Source organism: Heteronotia binoei, chromosome 14 (genome assembly GCF_032191835.1).
Source record: "Heteronotia binoei isolate CCM8104 ecotype False Entrance Well chromosome 14, APGP_CSIRO_Hbin_v1, whole genome shotgun sequence".
NCBI lineage: Eukaryota > Metazoa > Chordata > Lepidosauria > Squamata > Gekkonidae > Heteronotia > Heteronotia binoei.
In genome coordinates this window covers 2,445,467-2,469,844 of record NC_083236.1, presented here as the reverse complement: position 1 = coordinate 2,469,844, position 24,378 = coordinate 2,445,467, and the positions used below count along the sequence as shown (strand labels likewise).

The 24,378-nt window shown below is 47.5% G+C and overlaps 1 protein-coding gene across 1 annotated transcript in view; it reads left to right on the top strand.

Annotated features, from left to right (window-relative positions):
- The first annotated feature begins 348 nt into the window (after positions 1 to 348).
- ELP2 (elongator acetyltransferase complex subunit 2) overlaps positions 349 to 24,378 on the top strand; it is a 73,200-nt gene continuing 49,170 nt past the window's right edge. The window contains exons 1-7 of the mRNA XM_060254519.1: positions 349 to 484; positions 2,634 to 2,711; positions 15,657 to 15,721; positions 16,881 to 16,951; positions 18,594 to 18,751; positions 20,687 to 20,782; positions 23,307 to 23,407. Coding sequence (XP_060110502.1) covers positions 2,675 to 2,711; positions 15,657 to 15,721; positions 16,881 to 16,951; positions 18,594 to 18,751; positions 20,687 to 20,782; positions 23,307 to 23,407 — 528 coding nt within the window. The 5' untranslated portion in view covers positions 349 to 484; positions 2,634 to 2,674. The remainder of the gene's footprint in view (positions 485 to 2,633; positions 2,712 to 15,656; positions 15,722 to 16,880; positions 16,952 to 18,593; positions 18,752 to 20,686; positions 20,783 to 23,306; positions 23,408 to 24,378) is intronic.

Genomic DNA, 24,378 nt, shown 5'->3' with positions numbered 1-24,378 from the left:
TGATTGTGATTGTTTTATTGTTTTTCTGTTGATATTATGATGTTAACTGCCCTGAGCCTGTTTCGGCGGGGAGGGCGGGATATAAATGTGAAAAACAAACAAACAAACAAATAAATAAATAAATGCAGGTTAGTCTAAATTACTGATAGTTATGTTGGAAAATATTTTTCCTTTCCATTATTTATTTAAGCTAATGTACGTATATTTATATTAAGCTTCTGCTAGCCTTCCAGCTATTTTGGTGCTCTGTCAGTTTTGAACATCCACACACTTTGATTTGCAATTTGGCTCGAATTTCAGGTGTGTTTGTCATATCTTTCTGTTTAGCTGGTCAGTTACACTCGCCTTGAAGGCCACACAGATGCAGTTTGCGCTTTAGATGTTGTTTCCTTGGGGAATGAGACTTCTGCTGAATCAAATCTACTTGTGGCTTCTGCTGGGTCAGACTCTACAGTCAGAATCTGGGCAAGGCATGGAACAGAAGGTAATCTTTGGAACTTCCTCCCCAAGAATATTTTCCTGTCTCCCTCTGTTCTCCTGTGCCAGTGGCTGGAAACTTTTTTGTTCTCTTTGGCATTCCCTTGCTAACTCTTATGATCTCTCTTTCCTGTTTGTGTATTTTTATGGGCCTATTTTTCTGTTAATATTACATTTTATTTATTTAAGATATGTATGTATATGTATATATTTAAAATGTTTTTAATGCCCCACATGTTTTAATGTTCTGTTGCCTTGGGGATCCTGAATTAAGCGGAAAGGCAACATTGAATTGTTTTAAACCAGTTAATCAATCTTTCTTACATTCTGTAAACAGACAGACAATCACAAATTTCTCAAGGAGTGCCTTCAGTTACTATGTTGCACAGTTTAGTGAGATCTGGATTCTTGCCAACTGCTAAATAAGTGACTGTCTTTTTTAAATTTATTCTCTGCATTTATGCCCTGCTCCTTTCCTGGTTAAGCAGGGCTGAGGGAGACTTCCCATTATATATACAGTAAAATCAATATTGCAGTTTTAAAATATAGAATGATAGTTTAAAAACCTAAAGCCTCAACTATCATGTTGGATGACGCACAACAATCTATCCCAGGTGGGCCAGAGGTGGGAAAGGAAGGGGGGAAAGGAGAGGAAAAGGAAGGCCAGCTCTGCTCTTGGACCACCACTGTCCTTAGCCATAAGTTTAGAAGGGTGACTCTCAGTACGCTAACCATTTTTGTTGGCTTGCTGCCTTGAGTCCTTGAAACACACCCTGGCAAGGTAATCAGAAAGGCAAAAATAGTAAAGTCTTTGAGACACTCCAAGAGCCAACGTACTTAATTGTTGCCATAATGAGACTTACTAAACCAGTAGAAGTTACAATCATGTCGAATTGGGTGATAAATTAGAACCAGACAAATCTATGCCTCTATTAATGCTATTAAGCCAGGTCAGATGAATAGAACTTCTCCATTCAGAGGCTGGTATCTGTGATTACTGATGCAGCAGGGTGTGTGTGTGTGAGTGACCATTGCCTTCTTTAGTAGGATTCCCAGTACTGCATTAGAAAATGCCAGGAGATTTAGAAAGCAGCTGGTTAAGAAACGAACTCATCTGCTGCCACTGAATGGTCTGAAAACAAGCAATGATAAGAACTTCTCATGCCCTTCTTCTGATGTCAAATAACAGGACATGTGCAGATGCAAGATGATAAACAAATGTTGTGTTTCCTCCAAGGAGTAGCAAGTAGAATCACTGTCAGGAATACTAGGTGGTACATTGAAATTTCGAGGCTGCTTGGTGACCTGGCACCTGGGATTTGTTGAGCCCTGATGGAATGTATAGCTCAGCCCATTACTCTGAGTGCTGAGGCGTGTGCTATTAAGAGAATGTTTTGGACTGAAAGGAGGAGTACAGTCTCAAAGAGCTGGGCTCAACTCTAGTAAAAGAAGCAATTAAGATGTTGTACAATCCAATCTGACCTTTCTTCATCACTTCCCCCCCCCCCCAGACCTGCAACCTTTCTCTATTTTTGTTATAATGCCCTAGTATTAATCCTGGATCGGTTTATTTCACTATAATTAGTAATGTATTACCAATAGGGATGGGCACAGAAGGACAAACAAACCCCAGTTCAAGCACAAACCAGGCTGTTTTGTGGTTTGTGAACCAGGGGTCTGACTCCCACAATCTACCAACAAACCTCCATGTTTTCATGGAAGTTTGTGATATTTGTGGGAGGATTTGTACAGGTTCTGAAGGCATTTAAATACCTTCGGAGCTACTTCCAGATCCAGTGGCATGACTGGAAGTGAGCTCTGAAGGCATTTAAATGCCGTAGATGCCCACCACTGGCTGGCATCCCAATCCAAGTGACCTCTGAAGGCCTTTGGAGTTCACTCTCAGAGCTCAGGCCAGCCTGACCTGGAAGGGGGCCTTTGGAGTTCACTTCTGGGTGGCACTATGGCTCCAGGAACTTCCTGAAGCATAAACTGATTCATGCAATGGGGAAGTTTGGGGGCTTGTAAAACCCACAAATCTGTATGAACCTCCATTTTCCAGTTTGTGCCCACTCTGCTGGCTGTCTTGGTAATATTCTTCTATGAATGACCAAAATAATCCTTTTTCTCTCTCTACCCACCCCCCCTTGTCCCAGTGAAATGCCTTCAGACCCTGCAGTTTGGCCATGGATTTGTTATGGATGTTTCTTTGTCCCTGCTGGTGGGAAGTGATGGTAAGAACATCTCTCTTGTGCTTGTGAGCTGTTTGCAAGGATTGTTGAAGGGACGTCTTAAGCATTGTAGTCAGTGGGTAACAGCAGCAAATGACTCAAATATTACTTTTTTAGAAGTGTGTTACAAAAATCAGTGATAAATGGACATGGGGTATGCTGATCACTTTGAGTAGTGCTAAAGGCACTTGAGATAAACCTTTCTTCACATTGAGAAGAGGGGAAGTCTGTAAAATGTACATGCCAAGGGTATCTAATTAAACAAAACTAACTTTAAACAGAGGTATACATTTTTACTTCTGTTTCCGCAGAATAGGGGGTGGCCCAGATCCAGTTAACCAACTGGCCAATATCTGGGGACTTCTCTAGAGGAGTGAGGGTGCCCTGACATTCAGCCTCTGGGGACTCCCTTTCAGGCTCAGGTTGCCTGCAGGCCCAGAGATAAAAACCCCACCCCTTTAGGTGAAGACTGAGCAGGGGAAGCTTTTCATGGCATGGAGGTAAAGAAAATCCCACTGAAGCCTTTATTAAAATGACAGGACACTTCTCTGCAGGCCTCTTTAGAGCAGAGCTGGCCAGCTTGGACATTGCCTCACAACTGCTGATTTAAAGGCACAGTGCAAATGACAAATGCCAGTGCAGAAAGGCTGTAGCTGTTGCAGCTCTGGGGCTGAATGGCGTGACCTCAGCACAGTGCCCTTCGTGTCTGGCCCTACCAGATGCTGTCTGGGCCACTTGCCAAAGCATGGCTCGGCACTGATCTCATGTGAATGTGTCCCCTGGAGAGAAAGAATTATTCTTTTTCAGGGTGTCTTGTGCTTAACATGGAGCCTCACTGACAACTGTAAGCAAGAGCCCACAAGTTTGCTGGGGAGAGACTGGAGGTGGGAGTTGGGAGGAGAGTTCAAATAAATGTAGCTAGTGCAGGTCAAGTACAGGGTTGGGAGCATGTTTCACCAGGTCGGGGCCAGGGCTGAGAAGGCCCTGGCCTTGGTCTTGGTTGAGGTGAGACAGACATCTTCTGGGCTGGGGACTACAAGACAGTACTGGTTTGAAGAGCACAAGGCTTTTGGGGGCACATATAGGGAGAGATGGTCTCGCAGGTATGCTGGTCCCTGGCCCCATAAGGGACAGGGCCACTAAAGGTTAATTCCAGGACCTTGAAACTGACTTGGGACTCAACTGGCAACTAATGCAGCTGCAGCAGCATTGGCTGAATGTGCGCTCGCTCAGATGTGCACTGCTGCATTTTGGTGTGCATGTGGGATTCCACATACCATGGGTTAGAGTTGGTTTCTTATCTACAGTTAGTCTTAGTGATGGTTTCACATATGTGAGCGGAGACATGTTGGCTTAATCTTCTCCCTCTGAAGGAGCGGCTTGGGGGGTTCTCCAGGATCCTGGCCGGTAGCTGGAGGCCCAAAGCAGCTCTGTGGCCTGCAGCACCTTTGATCAGCTTGGGCTGATTTGCTGTGAACAAGAAACAAACTTTGCTGGTCGCACAGTCGAGTCCAACTCTTTGGGACCCCGTGGACAAAGTCACGCCAGGCCCTCCTGTCTTCCACCATCCTCCGAAGTCTGCTCAAAGTTATGGTCCATGTGGTTTTCTTGGCAAGGATACTGGAGTGGTTTGCCATTTCCTTCTCCAATGGATCACATTTTGTCTGGGTTCTTAGCTGTGGCCTGTCCATCTTGGGTGGCCCTGCATGGCATGGCCCACAGCCTCACTGAACCACGCAAGTCCTCTTGCCACGTCAGGGCAGCAATCCATGAGAAGAAACTAACTGTGGATAAATAACAAACAGAATTTAAACTAACAATGAATCAATATTTCTATAGCAATGATCCTATCCAAAATTACAATAGATCGATACTTGTAAATTTCAGCATACAAATCCACAAACAGTTCAGTTTCTTCATAAATATTCACAACAGTTCATACCTGAGTCAAAGTCCATAAAGCGCTGACATCATCTCACCGGCTCCCAGGAGAAAGTTTAAGATCCTGGTGCTAGTCCTTATTTTTTTTGCAATAAAGTCCTTCAAAAAAACTTTCACTGGTAGTTGTCTATTCATTTCAAAGTGTCAAAGTCATATTCATCCTCATTGATATTTGAAGCATGGATCCAAAATAGCCTCTGATAGTACGTTGATTTATGAAGCCATTTCCATATGTGGTCTTCATCAAGGAGGCTCTCTGTCCATGTCACCTTCAAAAGGAGTGCCAGTGTGCATCAGCGCTTTATGGACTTACGTATGAACTGCTAATGATCTTGATCTATTGTGATTTTGGACAGGATTATTGCTGTAGAAATAGAAATTCATTTTTGGTTTAAATTCTGTTATTTATCCATGTTTAGTTTGTTTCTTGTTCTTTGGATCACTTAGGTTTCTTGGCTGGTTTGCCAGCTGCAGCTGTTCCTCGGGAAGCTGGTCTTGCCATGGTGATACATGCTGTTATTTTCATCAGTTGCCTGATTCTCACAGCTGTGGGGCTCTAGGTTATGTACAGTGCTATTATTAAAAACAATAAAATCTAAATCATAGCATATAAAGGTCAAGGTAGTCCCCTGTGCAAGCACCAGTCGTTTCCGACTCTGGGGTGACGTTGCTTTCACAATGTTTTCACGGCAGACTTTTTTTTACGGGGTGGTTTGCCATTGCCTTCCCCAGTCATCTACACTTTCCCCCCAGCAAGCTGGGGACTCATTTTACCGACCTTGGAAGGATGGAAGGCTGAGTCAACCTCGAGTTGGCTACCTGAACCCAGCTTCCGCCAGGATTGAACTCAGGTTGTGAGCAGAGCTTGGACTGCAGGAGTGCAGCTTCCCACTTTGCGCTATGAGGCTCCACTTGTAACACATACATTAGTTTAAAATCAAGTGTCAAAATATGCCGTTCCCTCCAGCGTGGGAGCCTCATGGTGTCAAGCATGAGATCTCAAAATAACCAAACTGGACTTGAGGGAAGTCACATTGCACAATAAAAGGTCTCACGTGATGGAAAAACAGATAAGCCAGTTGTTTCGCAGTCGGCAGTTGCGCACAGGGAATAAAGTGCGCCTGTTTGGAAAAGGTGTCTACTACTACCAAAATTACGTTTTTTCCTTGTGAGGGTGGTAGTTCGACTATAAAATCCATTGATACTACTGACCACGGGCAATTAGCCGTCTCTAATGGCTTTAATAGTCCAGGAGGCTTCTCCCCTCTCCTTTTCGCCATCACGCAAATAGGGCATGAAGCTACAAATTCGGATACATTCTTTTTCATGGATGGCCACCAGAATTGCCTACTTATTAGGTGGAGAGTTTTCACGTATCCGAAGTGACCAGCCAATTTGTTGGAATGGCAGTACTGTAGGACTTCTAGCTGTAAACTTTTTGGAACGTACAGCTTCTCACCCTTGTACCACAATCCATCCCCCTTTTTCTGCACTTCCCCCGGTTTGTCCTCCCCCTCTTTCTCCGCTTCTAGAGCCAGACATTCCCTCCCCCAAGCGTAGGGTCACGCCTCGTCTTAGACCGGGTGAATACAGTAGAATACAGGCTTTAAGATGGCACATCAAAGGTTCTATAAACAGTTCTACATTCACGTGTGAAATTCACACGCTATGTTCCTTATCTATCTTGCGGCTAGCACGTCCTGGGTTCAGGCCTGGCTGAGCCTGAGAACAAGTCCCAGGGGATCTTATCTTCAAAGAGGTCTCACGTGGTCTCAGCTCATTGGGGTGGCTCAGGACTGGCTCGCTAGTAAACAGCCGCTTGAGTTTATCAAATGCCTCTTGGCATTTAGGTGTCCAATTTAAATGCGCCCCCGGTTTCTTGCCATCTGGGCTCTTCCCCTTTGTTTTTAACAACTCGGTGAGAGGAAGCATGATTTGGGCGAACCCCGGTATGAAGTTTCTTTTAAAAATTGCGAACCCGAGGAACGATTGGAGCTGTCTACGTGTCCTCGGGGGAGCCCAGTCTGCTTGAATCTTGCCCGGATCCATTGCCAATCCCTGGGCCAAGACTCTGAATCCTAAATAGTCCAATTCAGTTTTGTGAAACTCACATTTTGACAGTTTCGTGTATAGCTTATGCTTCAATAAGGTACTAAGCACCTCCCTCACCAATTTCACATGCGATTGCAGATCTTGGGAATAGATAATGATGTCATCCAGGTACACCACCACCCCCTTAAACAAAAACTTTCGTAACACATCATTGATAAAATTCATAAACACTCCCGGTGCCCCTTGCAGTCCAAATGGCATCACAATGGGTGTGTTGAAGGCTGTATTCCACTCATCTCCCTCCTTAATGTGTACTCTGAAGTACGCATCCCTCAAGTCCAGTTTGGTGAATATCTTCCCCTCAGACACCGTGCTGAGCAAATCCTTGATGAGGGGGATGGGCTAAGCGTTTGAAGTAGAAATCCCATTAATCCCTTGAAAATCAGTGCAAAACCTCAGCGAGCCATCCTTCTTTTTCCTAAAAAGGACAGGGGCCGCATGGGGGGCTGTGGCTGGTCTAATAAAGCCTCGTTTTAAGTTTTTGTCCAAAAACTTCCGCAACTCCATCTTCTCTTCCCACCTCTTGTAGTACAGTTTTGCCTTAGGCAGGATTTGCCCTGGAATCAGTTCAATAGCACAGTCCGTGCTCCGGTGCGGTGGGAGTTCATCAGCCCCCTGCTCGCTGAACACTCCCCTTAAGTCTTGATAGGCTTTGGGGGTTGCCTGGACCTCCTCCATCGTTAAGCATACTTTCTTCTTTCGAGAAGGGGGTCGAGGCCCCCACTCTGTATTCCAGTGATTGGTTTTGCATCTCGGATCAGTGAATTCTATTGTCTGATCACCCCATTGTATGCCCGGCTCGTGTTTGGCCAGCCACCCTACCCCTAATACTACATCGTAAATGGATGAGGGGGCAATTACAAAAATCTCCTGGTTCCAGTGATCTTTGATCCCTATGGGCACCAGTTGAGTCTCTAAGACACAGGGCTCCCCCCTCATGACCGACCCATCCATCTGTTCGAACTGGATGGGGAAAGGTAGGGCCGTCATGGCTAGCCCCAGCGCGTCCACTAATTTAGGGGTGATTATGTCCCTCGTGCACCCCGAGTCAATTAGGGCCCTCACCTGCACGAACCTCTTTAGTCTGTGGTTTAACAAAACTATGGGTACAAAATATAGTGACCCCGTTACTCTCACCCTGAGTGGTGCCGGTTCTTCAGGGACCTGCTGGCTGGCACCATTTAGAACAGGTCGTCCTCGTTTCCCGACGGCTCATCTGTCCAAGACACTCAGCTCGTCCATGAGAAGGGTGTCGTCATCTCTCGGTGAAGTGATTACGATGCTGCTCTTCACCGCTTCCTTAGAGCGGCTAGCTGTCTTCCTGGGAAGCCGGAGTGCTTGTTTTAGAGGCACTTGACGATGGCCGGGGAGGATTTGGGCAACTGCTGGCCAAGTGATTCGGGTCCCCGCATCGGAAACATTTGCGAGGCCCCGGGGTCTTCCCACTGGCACACCCCCCCTTGGGGTTTCTTCACCTCCGCCTTCCCCCCTGGTTTCTGCTCCCAGTTCGACTTACTGCTTTGATGTTGGCGCTGCATGGCCACTCTCTTCATGTTGGTTTCTACCTCTCCCGCCAGCTGGATCCAACCCACTAGGGTAGTGGGTCTCGCTTGCTGGAGAGCTCAATCCAAGATGCTTGCATTCAGCCCATGTGTGAAATGCTTAATTTTCATCAACTTGCTCCAACCCCTCACCTTGGCGGCATTGGCTCGAAACTCCGCAGCATACTCCCTAATAGTTTTGGAGCCTTGCTGCATGTCCCTAAAAGCGGCCAACGCTCGGGTCTCCTGCAAGGGGTCCTGTGGCGACATAGTCCAGCTCTGGGCTCATGGCCTCGTATACGCTTACGTACCATCTTCTGGCGGCCCCTTTCAGCTTCGATCCCAAGTAGTCCACTCGACTGAACTCATCAGGAAAGGTGTTCCCCCAATAATGCATGTAGCTGTTAGCCTGGATCGTGAAGTATTCCACTTCGTCTGGGTCCCCGTCAAAGGTGGCGTCCAGTTCCCTTCCTCGGCCCCCCTCGCAATGAGCCAGGGGTGCTGCTGGTTGCAGGGCCGGTGGTGGTACCGGGCATATTTCAAAAGGATTCCAAGGGAGGGGGCTGCGGGAAAGCTGCGGGAAAGTGTTCACACCTAAATTAGCAGACTGTCTACTTTTCCAGGACGTTTATCAGGACTTTGTCCTTGCTTTCGCCAGATGTCTCATCCTCCCTCCGGAGAATATATGGGAAGGTGCTGATTACTTTGTTCCCTTTACACTACTCTTAACTAAGAGCCATAAAGCGGGACAATGAAAGGGGAAAGAATAACAAATAGACTTTGGTCCTCCATGACAATTCACAGATCAGATTTAGGCAGGACCCTAAAACAATCAATTGACAATCATATTCAATCATGCTTGACACTATTAGTCTATTGCCCTCCCATGGTTCTGGCGCACCCCTTTTCTTCCCCAACAGGGTGGTTACGGCGCCGGCCACCACGCTGGGAGGGATGATGGAGTCCACCACTTCCTCCCTTTGACTCTCGTGTTGGGCAGTCTGGATAGAGCGTCGGCCAAGAAATTCTTTGCCCCGGGTATGTGTCTCAGGGTGAAGTTGAACTTTGCAAAGAACCCCGCCCACCTGATCTGCTTTTCAGTTAATTTCCTACGGCCGGTCAAAGCTTCTAAGTTTTTATGGTCGGTCCAGATTTCAAATGGCACCTTCGCTCCCTCCAGCCAGGACCGCCATGTTTTTAATGCAAAAGTCACTGCAAACGCCTCCTTGTCCCACACCGACCAGTTGCATTGCTCTGGTGAGAATTTTTTAGATATGTAGGCACAGGGTCGCAATCTCCCCTCAGAGTCCTTTTGCATTAGTATGGCTCCTACCGCTACATCGGAGGCGTTTCATTGAACCACGAAGGGCTTAAGTTCATCGGAATGGCTCAATACTGGCTCACTTGTGAATAATCACTTAAGCTCCTCGAACGCCTTCTGGCATGCTGGTGTCCATGCCAGCTTCGCCCCTGGTTTTTTCCCTTCCCTTTAGTCTTAAGTAGGTCCGTCAGGAGTAACATCACTTGGGCGAACCCCTGAATGAAGGTCCTATAAAAATTTGCAAACCCAAGGAAGGATTGTAGCTGTCTACGTGTCCTCAGGGGTTTCCAGTCTAATACTGCCTGTATCTTAGCAGGATCCATGGCGAGTCCCTTCATGGAAACTCTGAATCCCAGGTAATCAAGCTTGGTTTGATGGAACTCGCATATGGACAATTTAGCATACAACTTGTGCTCATACAAGGTGGAAAGCACCTTTTTCACTAAGTGTATGTGGGAAGCTATGTCTTTCGAATAGATAATGATGTCATCCAGGTACACCACTACTCCCTTGTACAGGTATTCTCTCAGGACCTCATTGATGAAGTTCATAAATACTCCCAGAGCCCCCTGCAATCCAAAAGGCATCACGAGGTACTCGAACTGTCCCATTGGAGTGTTAAATGCGGTCTTCCATTCGTCTCCCTCCTTGATCCGCACTCTAAAGTATGCGTCCCTCAAGTCCAGCTTTGTGAAAATGGATCCTTCGGACACTGTACTCAGGAGATCTTTGATCAGGGGAATGGGGTACGCGTTGGACGTTGAGATCCCATTTATCCCACGAAAATCAGTGCAAAGCCTAAGGCTCCCGTCCTTTTTCTGGAAAAGCACCGGCGCAGCGTGCGGGGCGGTGGCTGGCCGGATGAAGCCTCTCTTGAGGTTCTTGTCTATGAACTTTCTTAGTTCTGCCTTCTCAGCCCACCCCATGGAGTATAGTTTGGCTTTAGGCAACTCCTGGCCGGGTATTAGTTCAGTCGCACAGTCGGTGCTTCGATGCGGGGTAAGCTCATTCGCCTCCTCCTCGCTGAACACTTTACGCAAGTCTGTACTCTCTGGGAATGGATTGGACCTCTTCCATCAACACGCACATTTTCTCATTCCTGGGGGGAGGATTAGGCCCCCAGCTCCCCAACCGGTGGTGGTGTTTACACCTTCTGTTGGTGAAGTCTATTGTTTGGTCTTCCCATTGTATATCCAGTTGGTGCTTACCTAGCCACCTGACTCCCAATACTGCATCAAAGGAGGATGACGGAGCAATCACAAACCTTTCTATGTCCCAATGATCTTCTATTCCCACCTGTACTCCCTGGGCCTCTTCTACACAAGGCTCTCCCCTCATTACGGACCTGTCCATTTGTTCGAATTGGATCGGGCGGGGTAGAGGCTTCCTCACCAGCCCCAAAGCGTCCACTAATTTCGGGGTGATAATCTCCCTCGTGCACCCTGAGTCAGTTAGAGCTCGTGCATGGATAAAGCGTTTAAGCTTTTGATTCAGCAATGTCAACGGTACAAAGAATAAAGATCCAGTCACTCTCACCCACAATGGTGCCGTTAGATCCACGACCTGCCTCTCGGCACCCCTCAGTGCAGGTCGCTCTTGTTTTCCGCCGGCTCTGTTCCCAGGGCTCTTCACTTGAGTCCTCCAAAATTATAGTATCCTCGTCTAGCACCATCGATTTTGCGGTGCTTCCTCGAACTGACTCCTTGGGTCTAGTCGTAGTCTTCTTTAGGCCCGCTGCAGTCAGCTTTGGAGTAAGGGGGGGGGGCCTCAAGGTTTCTCCAGGCAATTAGCTGCTAAGTGGTTTGGGTCACCACATCGGAAGCATTTGTGCACCGGGGGGTTTCTAGGTGTCCCCCCCCCGGGCCACACTCTTCTTCCCATCTGCTTTAGTCCCTGACCGAGCCTCACGTCCCCCCTTTCCCCCTTGCTGCAATTGGCGTTGGAGGGCCACTCATTTCATATTTGTCTCTACCTCTCCCGCTAGCTGTACCCATCCCACTAGTGTGGTGGGGCGGGCTTGCTGCAGGGCTCGGTCCAGTAGGCTCGCGTTTAGCCCTCTCTGGAACTCTTCGATCTTCATCATCTCGATCCAACCTCGTACTTTGGCCGAGTGGGCCCTGAAGTCGGCCGCATACTCACGCACGGATTTCCCCCTTGTTGCATAACGCATAAGGCAGTTATGGCCCGGGTCTCCTGGAGGGGATCTTCATACTGAGTCAGCAGTGCCTGCAGGAACCCGGCCACGGTGTCGAGCTCGGGGCCCCTCGTCTCATACAGGCTTATGTACCACCTCCTGGCTGCCCCCTTCAACTTCGAACCAAGGTAGGCCAATCAGCTGAATTAATCAGGGAACGTGTTCCCCCAATAGTGCATGTAGCTATTGGCTTGAATGGTAAAATACTCTATTCTTCTGGGTCCCATCAAAGGTGGCGTCCAGCTCTCAGCCCCTCCCATAGTCTCAAGGGGCCGGGGGTTCCAGCGGTGGCGCGGGGCCTCCTGGTTGCCCAGGCACCACTGAGGGTGCTTGAGGTGCCGGCATGTTTGGCGGTACCTGTGGTCCTGGTGCTGGTGCAACTGGTGGAACCAGCAGGGCTCTCCCTGGGTCGCACCTCAGCAGCCGCTCAATCTGCCTCTGAATCTCTTGCGCCATGAAGGTGGCGTTGGCTTGGATCTCGTCCCGTAGTTCCCTCGCCATGGTAGTCATCTCCCCTCTCGCGATCTCCAGGATGTCTGGCTCCTTTGGGTTGCCCCCATCTTCCTCCTCCGACTCAGACCCAGTTGGATGGCCGTCCTCTGGTTGGGGTCCAGCCCGCTCGTACTCATCTCTCATGGGGCAATCTTCCCATCTTTCTCCAGGGTTCCCACTGCCCTTGCCTCCTTGTGCCGATCTCGACAGGATGATTTCATGGCGTGCTGTTGCTTCATCCATCAGTGCTGTGGAGGTGCGCGGTTCCCACTTCTGAGGGGTGATGAACAATTGTTGTACATGCAGAGGGGACCCACGCCCCCCCCTAACTCTCTGAGTCCCAACAATGTGCTGGGACTCTACTCCTTCGAATGGATCAGTAGGTTCTCTGTTATCTGGTGCTCTTTCAGCCATTCGGCTTGAAAGTTGCCAGGTCAGCTGAACTCTTAATAAAGGATCAGTTCCAAAATGTCAAGCATGAGATCTCAAAATAACCAGTCCTTGAATCTTGAAACAAAGTTTGGTTTATTGATAATCCATGAGTCTCATCCAAGCTGGGAGAAATTGGAACTGATACTTTGTAACAGTAGAATACAGGCTTTAAGATGGCACATTAAAGGTTCTATAAAGAATTCTACATTCACGTGTGAAATTCACACGCTAGGTTCCTTATCTATCTTGCGGCTAGCACATCCTGGGTTCAGGCCTGGCTGAGCCTAAAAACAAATCCCAGGAGGTCTTATCTTCAAAGAGGACATTCCTGCATTTGTTAGTAGAAGCGAAAGAAGAAAGGTGGGGTTGCTACTTTGATGTGCCTTAGTTTAATTCAGGGTTAGTAACAATTCTATAATCTACATACTAAAACAGAAAATGAATATACAATGCTTGACACATGGATGTGAGTAGAGGAATTGGACCAGTTGGGGGGCAGAGCACAAGGCAAGGAGGCCAGCCACGATGCAAACCCTTACAGGCCCTGTGGAATCACATAAGGTCCTGCCGGGGCCTGATGTCATCCGCTTGGGGCCAGGACCAAAAAAGTCCTGCCGTTGGTCAAGGATGTCTGGGCTTCCCTAGGGCTAGGGATCACCAGCAAGTTGTTATCAATGAAGTGCAGTGGTCTTCCAGGGACATACCAAAGGAGATGGTCCCACAGACTGGGGCTGGAGTGCAGGCTCCCACCTCTTGACTGAGCGCCACTGACACTTTCTCAAGGTCTTAAAGGCCAAAACCAAACCCTTGAATTTGACTTGGCACTCAACCAGGAGCCAGCATAGTGGCACAGCATTGGTTGAATATGTGCCATCTGTGGCATTTCTGCCTGGACCCACACCACTGAATTCATACATATGAACATATGAGCCACCGTCCCTCCCCGAATGGACCCGCTGGAGTTTCTGGGTCAGTCTCAAGAATAGGTCAGCATACAGCATGTTACAGTAGTTTCATCTGGAGGTGACTATTGCATGGACAGGGTGAGACTGGAGGGGAGCCAGTTGCCAAGCTTGGCAAAGGTGGAAAAACGTCCGTTTGGCAATGTGCATTGATCTGCTGGGCCTCCACTGGAAGGGAGGTATCCAGGTCACACTGCCAGTGTCAGTGGTGCTCAGTCAAGAGGTGGGAGCCTGCACTTCTCTAGAATCCAGACCAGCCACAGAACCTCCACCTTCAGCGGATTCCGCTTCAACCTGCTCTTTCTTAGCCATCCCACCATGGCCTCCAGCCCCTAAGCCGGATTTGTGGGACAATGGCTGACCAGTCACCCAACAACAGATAGAGCTGGGTGTCATCTAACATTCCAGCTAGATTACCATGATATGCTTTACACGGGGTGTGTTAGAAAAGTACCCAGCAAGTTCAGCTCATCCAAAATGCAACACCCAGGATATTCTCAGAGTTGGATGCAGGGGTGGTATCACGTCTGTGCCAAAAGATCTGCACTGGCAGCCCAGTTGCTTCTAGGCACATTTCCAAGTCATGGTTCTTACTTCCAGAGCCCTACATGGCTTGGGGCCAGGGGACTTGAAGGACTGCCTGACCCCATGTTGTCCAGTCCACTGCTTAAGGGCTGCCTCACCAGCCCTGCTCTCTGTGCCCCTGCCTTTTGAGGTGAGGCAGGTGACAACCAGAGGCAGGGCCTGTTCAGGTGGGCCCCTCACTTGTGGAATGCCCTCCCTTTGTGCTTTGCCTGCTGCCTGCACTGCTTCCTTATAGGCCCCAGGCCAAGATGTTTCTTTCCCACGGTGCTTTTAATTAAGGGGTTGATTGGTTACCATTATTTTAGTTTGGAAACTTATTTGAAGGTGTCAGTGGCCAGTTTTTATGGGCTATGTTTTGTCTGTTTTGCTGGGCTGTGTTCTTAATGCTGGATTTTCAACGTATCTTTCAACGTATTTTTTTTATTTTGTAATCTGCCTTGGGCTGGTTCCTGCAGAGGCAACATAGCAATGTTTTAAATAAACAAGGCTGGTTTGTTCCAACAGCACATGTCCAAGCAAACCCAGGATGAGTGGTCCATCTATAGCAAGCCAGATTCTGGTTCCACAAACTAGCCATAATGACTGTCACAACTTCCCTCTTGAAGTGTGTGATGCCGCTGCCGCCAGGAATTGAATCCCAAACACTTTATTTAATGTTCCCCACTGAATTGTGCCTCTTTGTTGGATGATGTGAACCTGAGGATGAGACAGTTATGTTTTAAACTCATAGGATTCCAGATTAATATAAAACAAAATAAAATGTTATTTGTACAATAAGCGTACTGGTATCAAGAGGTTTATTGCTTAATTCTTAAGTGAACAATAATAGCTTCTGACTGAGGTGTCTTTCACTTCACGCACTCCTCACTCTCAACTCCTCCTTTCCCTTCCTAATTCAGCTTTCTGACAGCTTCTTTCTCTCACACTCTTATAATACTCTGACAATATTAGGTTTGGCTCTCTGTCTAGCCCCTAATAAGTCCTCTAAAGTATGCTACTTTTCTTCTCTAGAATCTGAATACCTTCCACAGCACTCGTATAGGATTCTAATCAGAAGACTGCTTCTCAGACTCTGCAGACTGACGACTGACCACTACTGAGTGTTAACTGCTGTCACTCTGCTGAGAGTTCAGTGTTGACCTCCCCTCTCTCTCTCCCCCCCCCCCGCACCTACCTCTTAGCTCTGCCTACACTCACTCACCAACCAATCACCTCACTCATTCTCCCTCCCCCCCTTTCTCTACCACAGCTTAACCAACAGTTAAAGGAACACACATATATAAATTCAAATCATTACAATGCCAATAAAGTGTTGTTCCATACTGCATCTAAACCAAACCTCTGACATAGACAACTGTTTTGTTTCAGTGCCAATACTGGCTTGTGGTGGAGATGACTGCAGAATTCATTTGTACACCCAGCAGGATGGGCAGGTATGATTCTCTGGTTTGGTCTTCTGTGGACTGTATTTCCTCATTCAGTTTTGTTGTCACTGTGTTTGCTCAGCCCCTGGGAAAGTTTTCTGTAGCTCAGTGACTAACTAGGAGGATATTCTATGCTGCAGCATTTAAATGACTCTCTTGTTCACAGGAGGAAGAGCCCCACAGCTGGGGCTTCCCTTTGTGCTCTGCAGGGTGCCCTTAGTGGGATTTTGCCCTGGGGCACATCTAGTCAGCATCAAAATGGCAATTGTTGCAGCAAGCATGAGTGGCCCTGAGCTGGGTATCCTAGGCTAGCCTGATCTCAGCCCTGATTAGATCTCCCAAGGAGGTCCAGGGCTGCTAAACAGAAGTGAGTGATGGCTAATCAGCTCTGTTCATCTCTTGCCTTGGAAAGAGCAAGTTGTGAAAAGAGCAAGAGGGTTGTGGTGTCACTTGATTGCCAAAAAAAATGGAGAGATCCTGATTCCTTCCCAGCGTGAAATGAAACAGTTGCCAGTTGCACAACACTAGAACAGTTCATACATTGCATGAAATCTGGTTAAAATTAACTGTGTTTAGGGTGGTTATCTGCAGGCCATGCCGCTAACAGTGGTTCATGACAATCCATCTAGCTTGGATCTGGAGCAAGGATCTGAAGTTGATTTATTGACCACAGTTAGTCCTGACTATTGTTTCCTGTAACGTGTGATCACAGACAGCTTTGTCCCTTCTGCGTCCTTCCATGTTTCAAAGAGAAGACAGCGGGATCAGCAGGGGTTGAGTGAGCTGAATCCTGGTTCCAAAAATTAACAGTGCAATCCCAAACAGAATTTTTAAGCCCATTGAACCTAGCGATTTATGGTGGTGATGCATGATTCCACTCCAAAAGCTCTGAGCAGCTTGTAAGATCATTGTAAGAAATAATGATTCCTATTTTTCCAGTGTCTTTCGTCTCAGTTTTTGTGGGAATTTTAGTATACTGATAATAATACTTGAGCTTGTGTTCTTTCAAAGACGTATTTGGTATTAATTCTTATCAATGGATCCGTAGTTGACCATGAGCAGTGGGTGTCTGAGTATATCTTTGTCCCTTACATTCAACTTCCTTATAATTTAGAATACTGACTTTCAGATGAGTGTGTTACATAGTGAAGATGTTTATTTATTTCAGTTTCAGAAACAGTTGGCACTTCAGGGGCATGAAGACTGGATAAGAGGGGTCGAGTGGGCAGTTTGTGGTGAGTATGAAGTGAAACAAAAGCATTTTAAGGATTCCAGTATAGCCAAAGAAGCCAGATTAGCAGAGCCATCCAGGCATCTAAGACAAAGTTGGTCCTTGTTGCGTTTTATCTGGAGCAGGACCTCCTACCCAGTGGACAGAATGCAGAAAGAAGCCCTGTGGAAGAATTTGGTAATGAAACTAGCGTAGCTTTGGTGTTTGTCATGGGCTGTTTTCTGTGATCACTTCACTTGTGTGAATTTCTGACTCCACGCCCTGAAGGTTCTGCTGCTGAAGACTGCAGTGGAGGGGAGGATGCCCAGCGGTGCTTCTGGTGTGAAGTCACAGCCAACTGGTGGCAGCCCCTCGCGGAGGGGGGTTGCTGTGGCCTGCAGCCTCCCTGCTCTTCCCATCCAGGGCTAGCCATGCTTGTCTTCTGCCATCTTACACCCTTGGGCAGGCTTGGGCCTTTCCCCTCCTTGGTCAAAAGACAAAATAGACGGCCTTGTCCGAAGCCTCTAGTGGGATAAGCAGCCAGGCAGGGAGCTTGCTGGTCTGGTGAAGACGGACTTGGAGAGTGACAGTTCCATTGGAGAGACTAGAAAGCCCATTTTCTAGAGGGAATGTTTGATGCCCAGGCTGAGACTTGTGACCAGGGCTGTGGGACCTCAACAGATTACTGTTCTGCTGCCCGTGTTCCAAGATCTGTCTTTCCCTAATGTACGTGTGTGCGCTCATGTTGCTGTAATTAAATGACTTCAAGCTGCCGAAATCCAGCATATGATTTGTGCTGGAATCACTAGCTGTGGGGTTTTGGTGTTTGCACTGGGCTTTGGCTTGTGCCATGGGATGCCCTCACTAATCTCTGGGCCGCCTCCTTTCCCATCTGGTGAAGGCCAGCATAGACCAACACCAAAGCACCAGCATTCACTGTGACTTGCCCTAAAACAACAACAGCAAAAATCTAGAGCTGTCTTCATTTTTTGTAAGCAGCTGGCATTGAGTTATTTTGACACAACTGATCTGCTCTGCCTTGGTGTTCAGAGAGGCCAGCTACAGCCTGGCAATGTGGGGACTGTGCCTGTGGAGGGGAGAGGTTTCATCTCGAGTCTGTGGCATTTCTTTCTTCCTTTCTCCAAGTCAGGGGTGCCGGCCAGCATTTCTCTCCTGGGCCGCCTTTGCGGAGTGGTTTCTGCTAGAGGTGGGCATTTCAAGATTGTTCCTCAGCATCCCTCTGCTGCCTTTGGCTCCTGGCATAGCACTTCCCTCCCTCCATCGCACTCTCCCGTCGGCTACTGCTTCAGGAACAAAAGCTCTATTAGAAATAAAATTGCTCTTTAAAAAACCATCTCTTACCATTAAAGGAAACTGCAAGTTTCTTTCAGAAGTAATGCCTTTTGAGAGTGTTTCTTACATCTCTCTGTGTAAGAGCTGTCAGGTGCAGTTTGTAAACCAAACACCTTAAATTGAACTATGCCGGTGTACAGTCCGCATCCTTTTAAATGGATGAAACTTGAACTCCCAGTTATTGGCTGGAAAGAAAAATTATGTTGAAAGAGTCATATTTCTGAAAGACAAAGGAGGAAAGAAAGGATGTGGTGGTTTTAGGTGGGGAGGAATGTTCACCTCCCCCCCACTTTTGCTCTTTTGTCTTTTTAAAGACAGCACTCTCTTCTTGGCAAGCTGTGCTCAGGATTGCCTGATAAGAATCTGGAAGATTCATACAGCTTCACCGCCGGTTCTGGAGACTAGCGAAGATGATGTTGTTAGATTGAAGGATAACGTTTTCACTATGAAAGATAATGGAGGCAAGTCTGTATTTTGTGTTTCCCCCTCTCGAGTGTGTAGAAGTGTCTTCATTAGGGATAAAAGTAAGGTTTGCTATTCCTGTGTGTGAGATCATCTTTTGTGGTGAAGAAGCCATTAATGAAATATACCTCTGCTCTACAACTGTATTATTAACTGGTCTAAGGTAAGTGTGACTTTTCTGAATGCTTTATTTTGGCTTTTCTTGCAAACATACTTGTTCTTCTCTTGCATGGTGATAGGATAGGGGAGACTTGTCTGGCAGTAGTTTGTGCGAAAAGGATCTAGGGGTCTTAGTGAACCGTATGTTGAACATGAGTCAACAGTGTGATGCGGTGGCTAAAAAGGCAAAGGCAATATTGGGCTGTATTGACAGAAGTATAGTGTCCAGATTATGTGAAGCGATGGTATCGCTTTATTCTGCTCTGATAAGACCTCACCTGGAGTATTGCGTTCAGTTTTGGGCACCACATTTTTAGAAGGATATAGACAAGCTGGAATGGGTCCAGAGGAGGGCAACAAAGATGGTGAGGGTTCTGGACACCAAGTCTGTCATGGGTGCTGAGGGCCCTGCAGAAGAAGCCGAGCCTGCAGAAGAAACTGTGCCCCTGCCACCTGCACCAGTGCCCCTGCCTCCTGCTGGAGAAGATCCAAGCCCCCCTGCCTTGCCCTCTCGGGTGGCTCGTGTGCGTGACCGCCTTCGTCAGGACCTCAGAGATCGGAGGAGGGTGGCACGCTCACAAGCAAGACGCTCCCTGAGCCCTGAGTTTTGAAAGGATTCTGGCCCTTCTAGGAGTGAGGGTGCTTGAGTCCCAGCAGGATCCTGGCTGCCCTCTGAGTCAGCAATTAGCCCAAATGGGCAACAGGCAGCAGAGGGCTATATAGCTGTGGGCTTTGAGAGAAGGCTTTGTGGAAGCAACTAGTCATCTACCTGACGTCCTAGCATCCACTTCGGCTTTTGACTTTGGACCTCCTGACCTTGGCTTGACTTCTGGACCCCCTGACTACGGCTTCTGAACCTCTGACCTACGACACCTGGACGACGATTTGGCTTTGGCACCTTGGACACTCTTGCTCACCGGTTACAGACCTTGGACTGCCCCTGGACTTCGCCTGGCCTGGCCCCAGCTCGTGACAAAGTCCTACGAAGAAAGGTTGAAGGAGTTGGGCTTGTTTAGCCTGGAGAGGAGGCAACTGAGAGGTAATATGATCACCATCTTCAAGTCCTTGAAGGGTTGTCATCTAGAGGATGGTGTGGGATTGTTTTCTGTGGCCCCAGAAGGTATGACCAGAACCAGTGGGTTAAAATTAAATCAAAAAACTTTCCAGCTCAACATTAGGAAGAACTTCCTGACCGTTAGAGCAGTTCCTCAGGAGGTGGTGGGTCTCCTTTGGAGGTTTTGAAACAGAGGCTAGATGGCCATCTGACAGCAATGCAGATCCTGTGAATTTGGGGTAGGTATTTGTGGGTTTCCTGCATTGTGCAGGGGGTTGGACTAGATGACCCTGGAGGTCCCTTCCAACTCTATGATTTTATGATTCTTCAGCTCTCCTCAATCTCTGTGTTTTGGGCCAGGAGGCTCATTCTTTCAACAACTGCTGCACTGAAATGCATATAATTTTAAATGTAGATTATTTTGGAAATAATAATAATTATTTTTAAAAATTAGATCTCAAAATTCAGAAGTTGAAGCTTTAGTTTTAACTATAATTATTTTTGTTTGACCTTTCAGTTATCCTGCAGGATCAGATCCAAGCTGTGCTTGTGTGAGCATCTAATTGCTTTCAGGGAATGTAATGGGATTATTGTATCACATGGAGCTCTTTAACAGGACACCATCATCCTTGGATTTTATCACTGTTTGACTTATTTAGTACCTGGTGAGCCTTGGCCCACGAGGCTGGCTCTTGTCGGAATAGCTGTGAAGACTATGGTTTTGTTTTGCGGTTAGGTTTCACCACATCCTTTGCTGTGACGTTGGACTCTGTGTTAGCTGGGCATGAAAACTGGGTCTGTGCTGTTCATTGGCAGCCTTCATTTTTCACAGGTAAAAAGAAACGTGTGAGCTTCAGCTTAGTGCTGAACTAGACATGATAGACAAGATTGTGCTGTTGCCAAAGACGTCAACTCCATAAGGATAGCCAGTGATGATAAGAACAGAGGAAGGGTGATGTGGTGTCATCTCACACACTTCCATTGCTCTATGTAGTATGGGGTGGGGGGAAGAACCTGCCACCCCCCTGTTCTCCACTGCATGTAGTCCCACCCTTCTGTGCAGAAGAGAATTGTCTGCAGGATCCTGCTGTGTGCTGGCACCAGGTGAACTCACCTTCGGCAACATCCCTGCAGGATGTGGCAGCACAACTGGGTCTTCAGGGCTCTTGTCTTGTGTGGGTGTGCAGTGATTAGAGGATTCTTGGAGAAGCTGCCTGATCTTTTATGGCTGGTACAAAAGCGACACTGCTGGTGTCTGAGTCAAGGGTCTTCCTGTTATGGTCAACTACAAGATTTAGATTCCTGACCAGATCCTGCCATGCAGTGTCAACATGGCATTCCCTGACCACCATTCAAGCCTTTAGGACAATCAGTGTGGCATTTGTCAGTAACTGATAAATGTTTTTTCAAGTCTGTGTGGACAGTTCTGTATCCTGCCCAGGTGGGACACTGCACCAGAACATCTCAGCCATGTTTAGCATCTGCTGACATTCTGAAGGTCCCAGATAGTGATGGGCACAAACCAGGGGAAATGGTGGTTCATTTCACAATTTGTTTAATTTCTGACCCAGTTTGTGTTTCATTGGTTCATTTGGTTTGGGAGATGTAAAACTCACTGGGAGTCTTCAGCAGGTTCTCCTCCACCCACCCTCCAGGTTTGGCACAGATTGGATTTGAAATGTCTGAGTTATAGCCCCCCCCCCCCCCAAAGCAGGTGCTCCCAGGAAAGCTCAGCTTTAGCTCTCATGACAAATTTTTGTGCTGCAGAATGGGAACTCTGTGATTGGCTCCTGAAACTGCCAATCAAGCTATTTATTTATTTATTTATTTAAGATTTATATCCCGCCCTTCCCACAAGTGGCTCAGGGCGGCTATGGACAGGCTATGGACAACTGCCATGGGTGTTTCTAGGGCTTTCAAAGGTCCACCCCAACATTGCCTAGCAATTGATTGAATCAGCACCAGGCTGTTTGGGAAAATGAACTGCAAACACGAAGCACCAAGGTCCAGACTGGTTTAAAACAAACCACAACTCTGCCCAATTCATGCACAAATCACAATTGCCAATTAGGTTGGACAATACCAACCTTGATGGGCCAAGGATCTGTCTTGGTTCAATCAGTTGGGATGCCCTCTCTTGAGAGAGAATGGAACACTCATAGGTCAGGCATCCAACCCTGCATTGTTTCGGGAAGGAAAATAGTGCATTGACTTATGTGTCTGAGACCGATTCCCCACTAGCCTTGTCCTGGTCTCAACCTCCTCTTCTCCGTGGGAGGGAGGGACGGTGGCTTGGGGAGGGACAGTGGCTCAGGGGAGGGACGGTGGCTCTGTGGTAGAACATCTGCTTGGGAAGCAGAAGGTCCCAGGTTCAATTCCTGGCATCTCCAAAAAAGGGTCCAGGCAAATAGGTGTGAAAAACCTCAGCTTGAGACCCTGGAGAGCCGCTGCCAGTCTGAGAAGACAATACTGACTTTGATGGACCAAAGGTCTGATTCAGTATAAGGCAGCTTCTTATGTTCATATGTGGGGCTTCCTTCCAATCTTGTAGAAAGTGCCTCGGGGCTGCAACTTGTTCTGCCTCTTTTGCGTGGCAAGCAAGATCTTCTAAAAATGGTTTCTGCTTGCCATGCAAAAGAGGCAGAGTGAGTTGCAGCCCCAGGGCAGCTTGTGAGAAATCTGATGGAAGCCCCGCAGAGAAGGGGATCGTGAGACCAGGACAAGGCTAGTGGGGAATTGGTCTGAGTTACCTCTTGTACTTGGTTCCTGCTGTTCCCCTCTCTCCCTTTTCTCTCCTTTGTTTCTTTGGCCAATTTACGAGGGTTCCCCCATAAGAGCTGGAAGTGTGAGTCAGAGAATCTTTTTGCCTCCAAATCCTAATAGGAGGGATTGTCTGCCAGTCAGATGTCCTACTTATCTCCTAGTAGGAAGATAACTCCAATGTTTCAGTTTCTTTCTCTTGTCCAAGAGAGGGTTGTGGCTAGGCATGTGCAGTGCATTCGAAGTAAGACCAAACCTATGATTCACCAGTCACAATCCAAAATTGAGTTCAGTAGCCCCTTAAAGACCAACAAAAACCACTGGAGTGTAAGTTTTTGTGTGTCAGCATTTACCTTGCTAGGTACAGAGTTAGTCCCAAATATTTTATTTACATAATTTTTTTCTTTCACTCTTCCTGAAGGTGCTGTACAATGCAGCTAGGAAATTTCTCCCTTGCTCCATGTAGTGCTGTCAGTATTATATAATCATTATTTCGCAGATTTCTCTTAGATGCTCCTGCTTTTTTCTCACACTATTAGTATGTAATAAAAGGTCTAACCATTTCTAGTGGGGTAATTTTCCCCCTTGTACTTTAGATGGCAGGAGGGAACAGCCAATGAGATTGCTTTCTGCTTCGATGGACAAAACCGTGATCCTTTGGGCTCCAGATGAGGAATCTGGGGTGTGGCTAGAACAGGTAGATGCTGTTGTTTGCATTCTCTGCCCCCACCCCCGTTGGTTTGTCTGAGAAGTTTTAGGAAGTTAAGTACACATTGAAAAGTCTTTGCACAGGACAATGTAAGTACAAAGAGCAGCATCTGGCCATATGTTTGGGTGGCACAAAAAGAACTGCTTTCTAAGGAAGCTGTGCAGGGAAGGAGCCATTTCCTTCCCAGTCCCCTCTGGATCAAAACTGAACCTCACAAGATGTTTTGTTGTGCAGATGGGACTTCCTTGCCTTTGAGCAGGAGGGCTGGGCTGTTGCTCTGGGGCTCCCCTGACGTTTGAAGGTGCTGCTGCCACTTAGGGGCCCTGAAGGTGGTACCTGTGGGTGCTCCAGGGCCCCCACCCACAGCTTGTCCAGGTGTTTTTCAAAAGTGAGTGTAGCCAGGTGGGGCAATTGCTCAGCAGGGCTGCTGGCCAGAATAACATCCTTTCAGCACAAGCTTCCACCACAGTGTTTGTTCTATTCTCTCTCCTCTTTTCCTGTTGCATTTTTTAAAATTACTTTTCTTGTCCCCTGCATTTGAGGTTCCTGTGTGTGTGTCTGAGCCTCCCACTGTGATGGGGCCCACCACCCTGTGTCAGAACTCCAAAGGTGCCCACAGGCTAAAAAAAAGTTGGGGACCCCTGAGCTACTGGGAATTCACATAGGGAATTCAGGAGCCATTTGCTTCTTGACGCAGAGGTTGTATGTCACTGTTAAACTTAAGAGCTGTTGACTGTCCTTCAGTTTCTTTAAAAAATCATTTAAACTAGTGACTGCTGCTCTGCCTGGCACCTGCAACAGGTATAATCCTGGTGGTTTGCATCATGTGGTTGAAAACCAGGAGCTCACCTTATGAGTGCAGGCTCACCCCCAACCCTTTCCCCTCTGGAGCAATTCCTTCATCTTCCTGCATTAGCCGTGGTTTTGCAAAACCATGCTTTCTCCATAACCCAAAGATT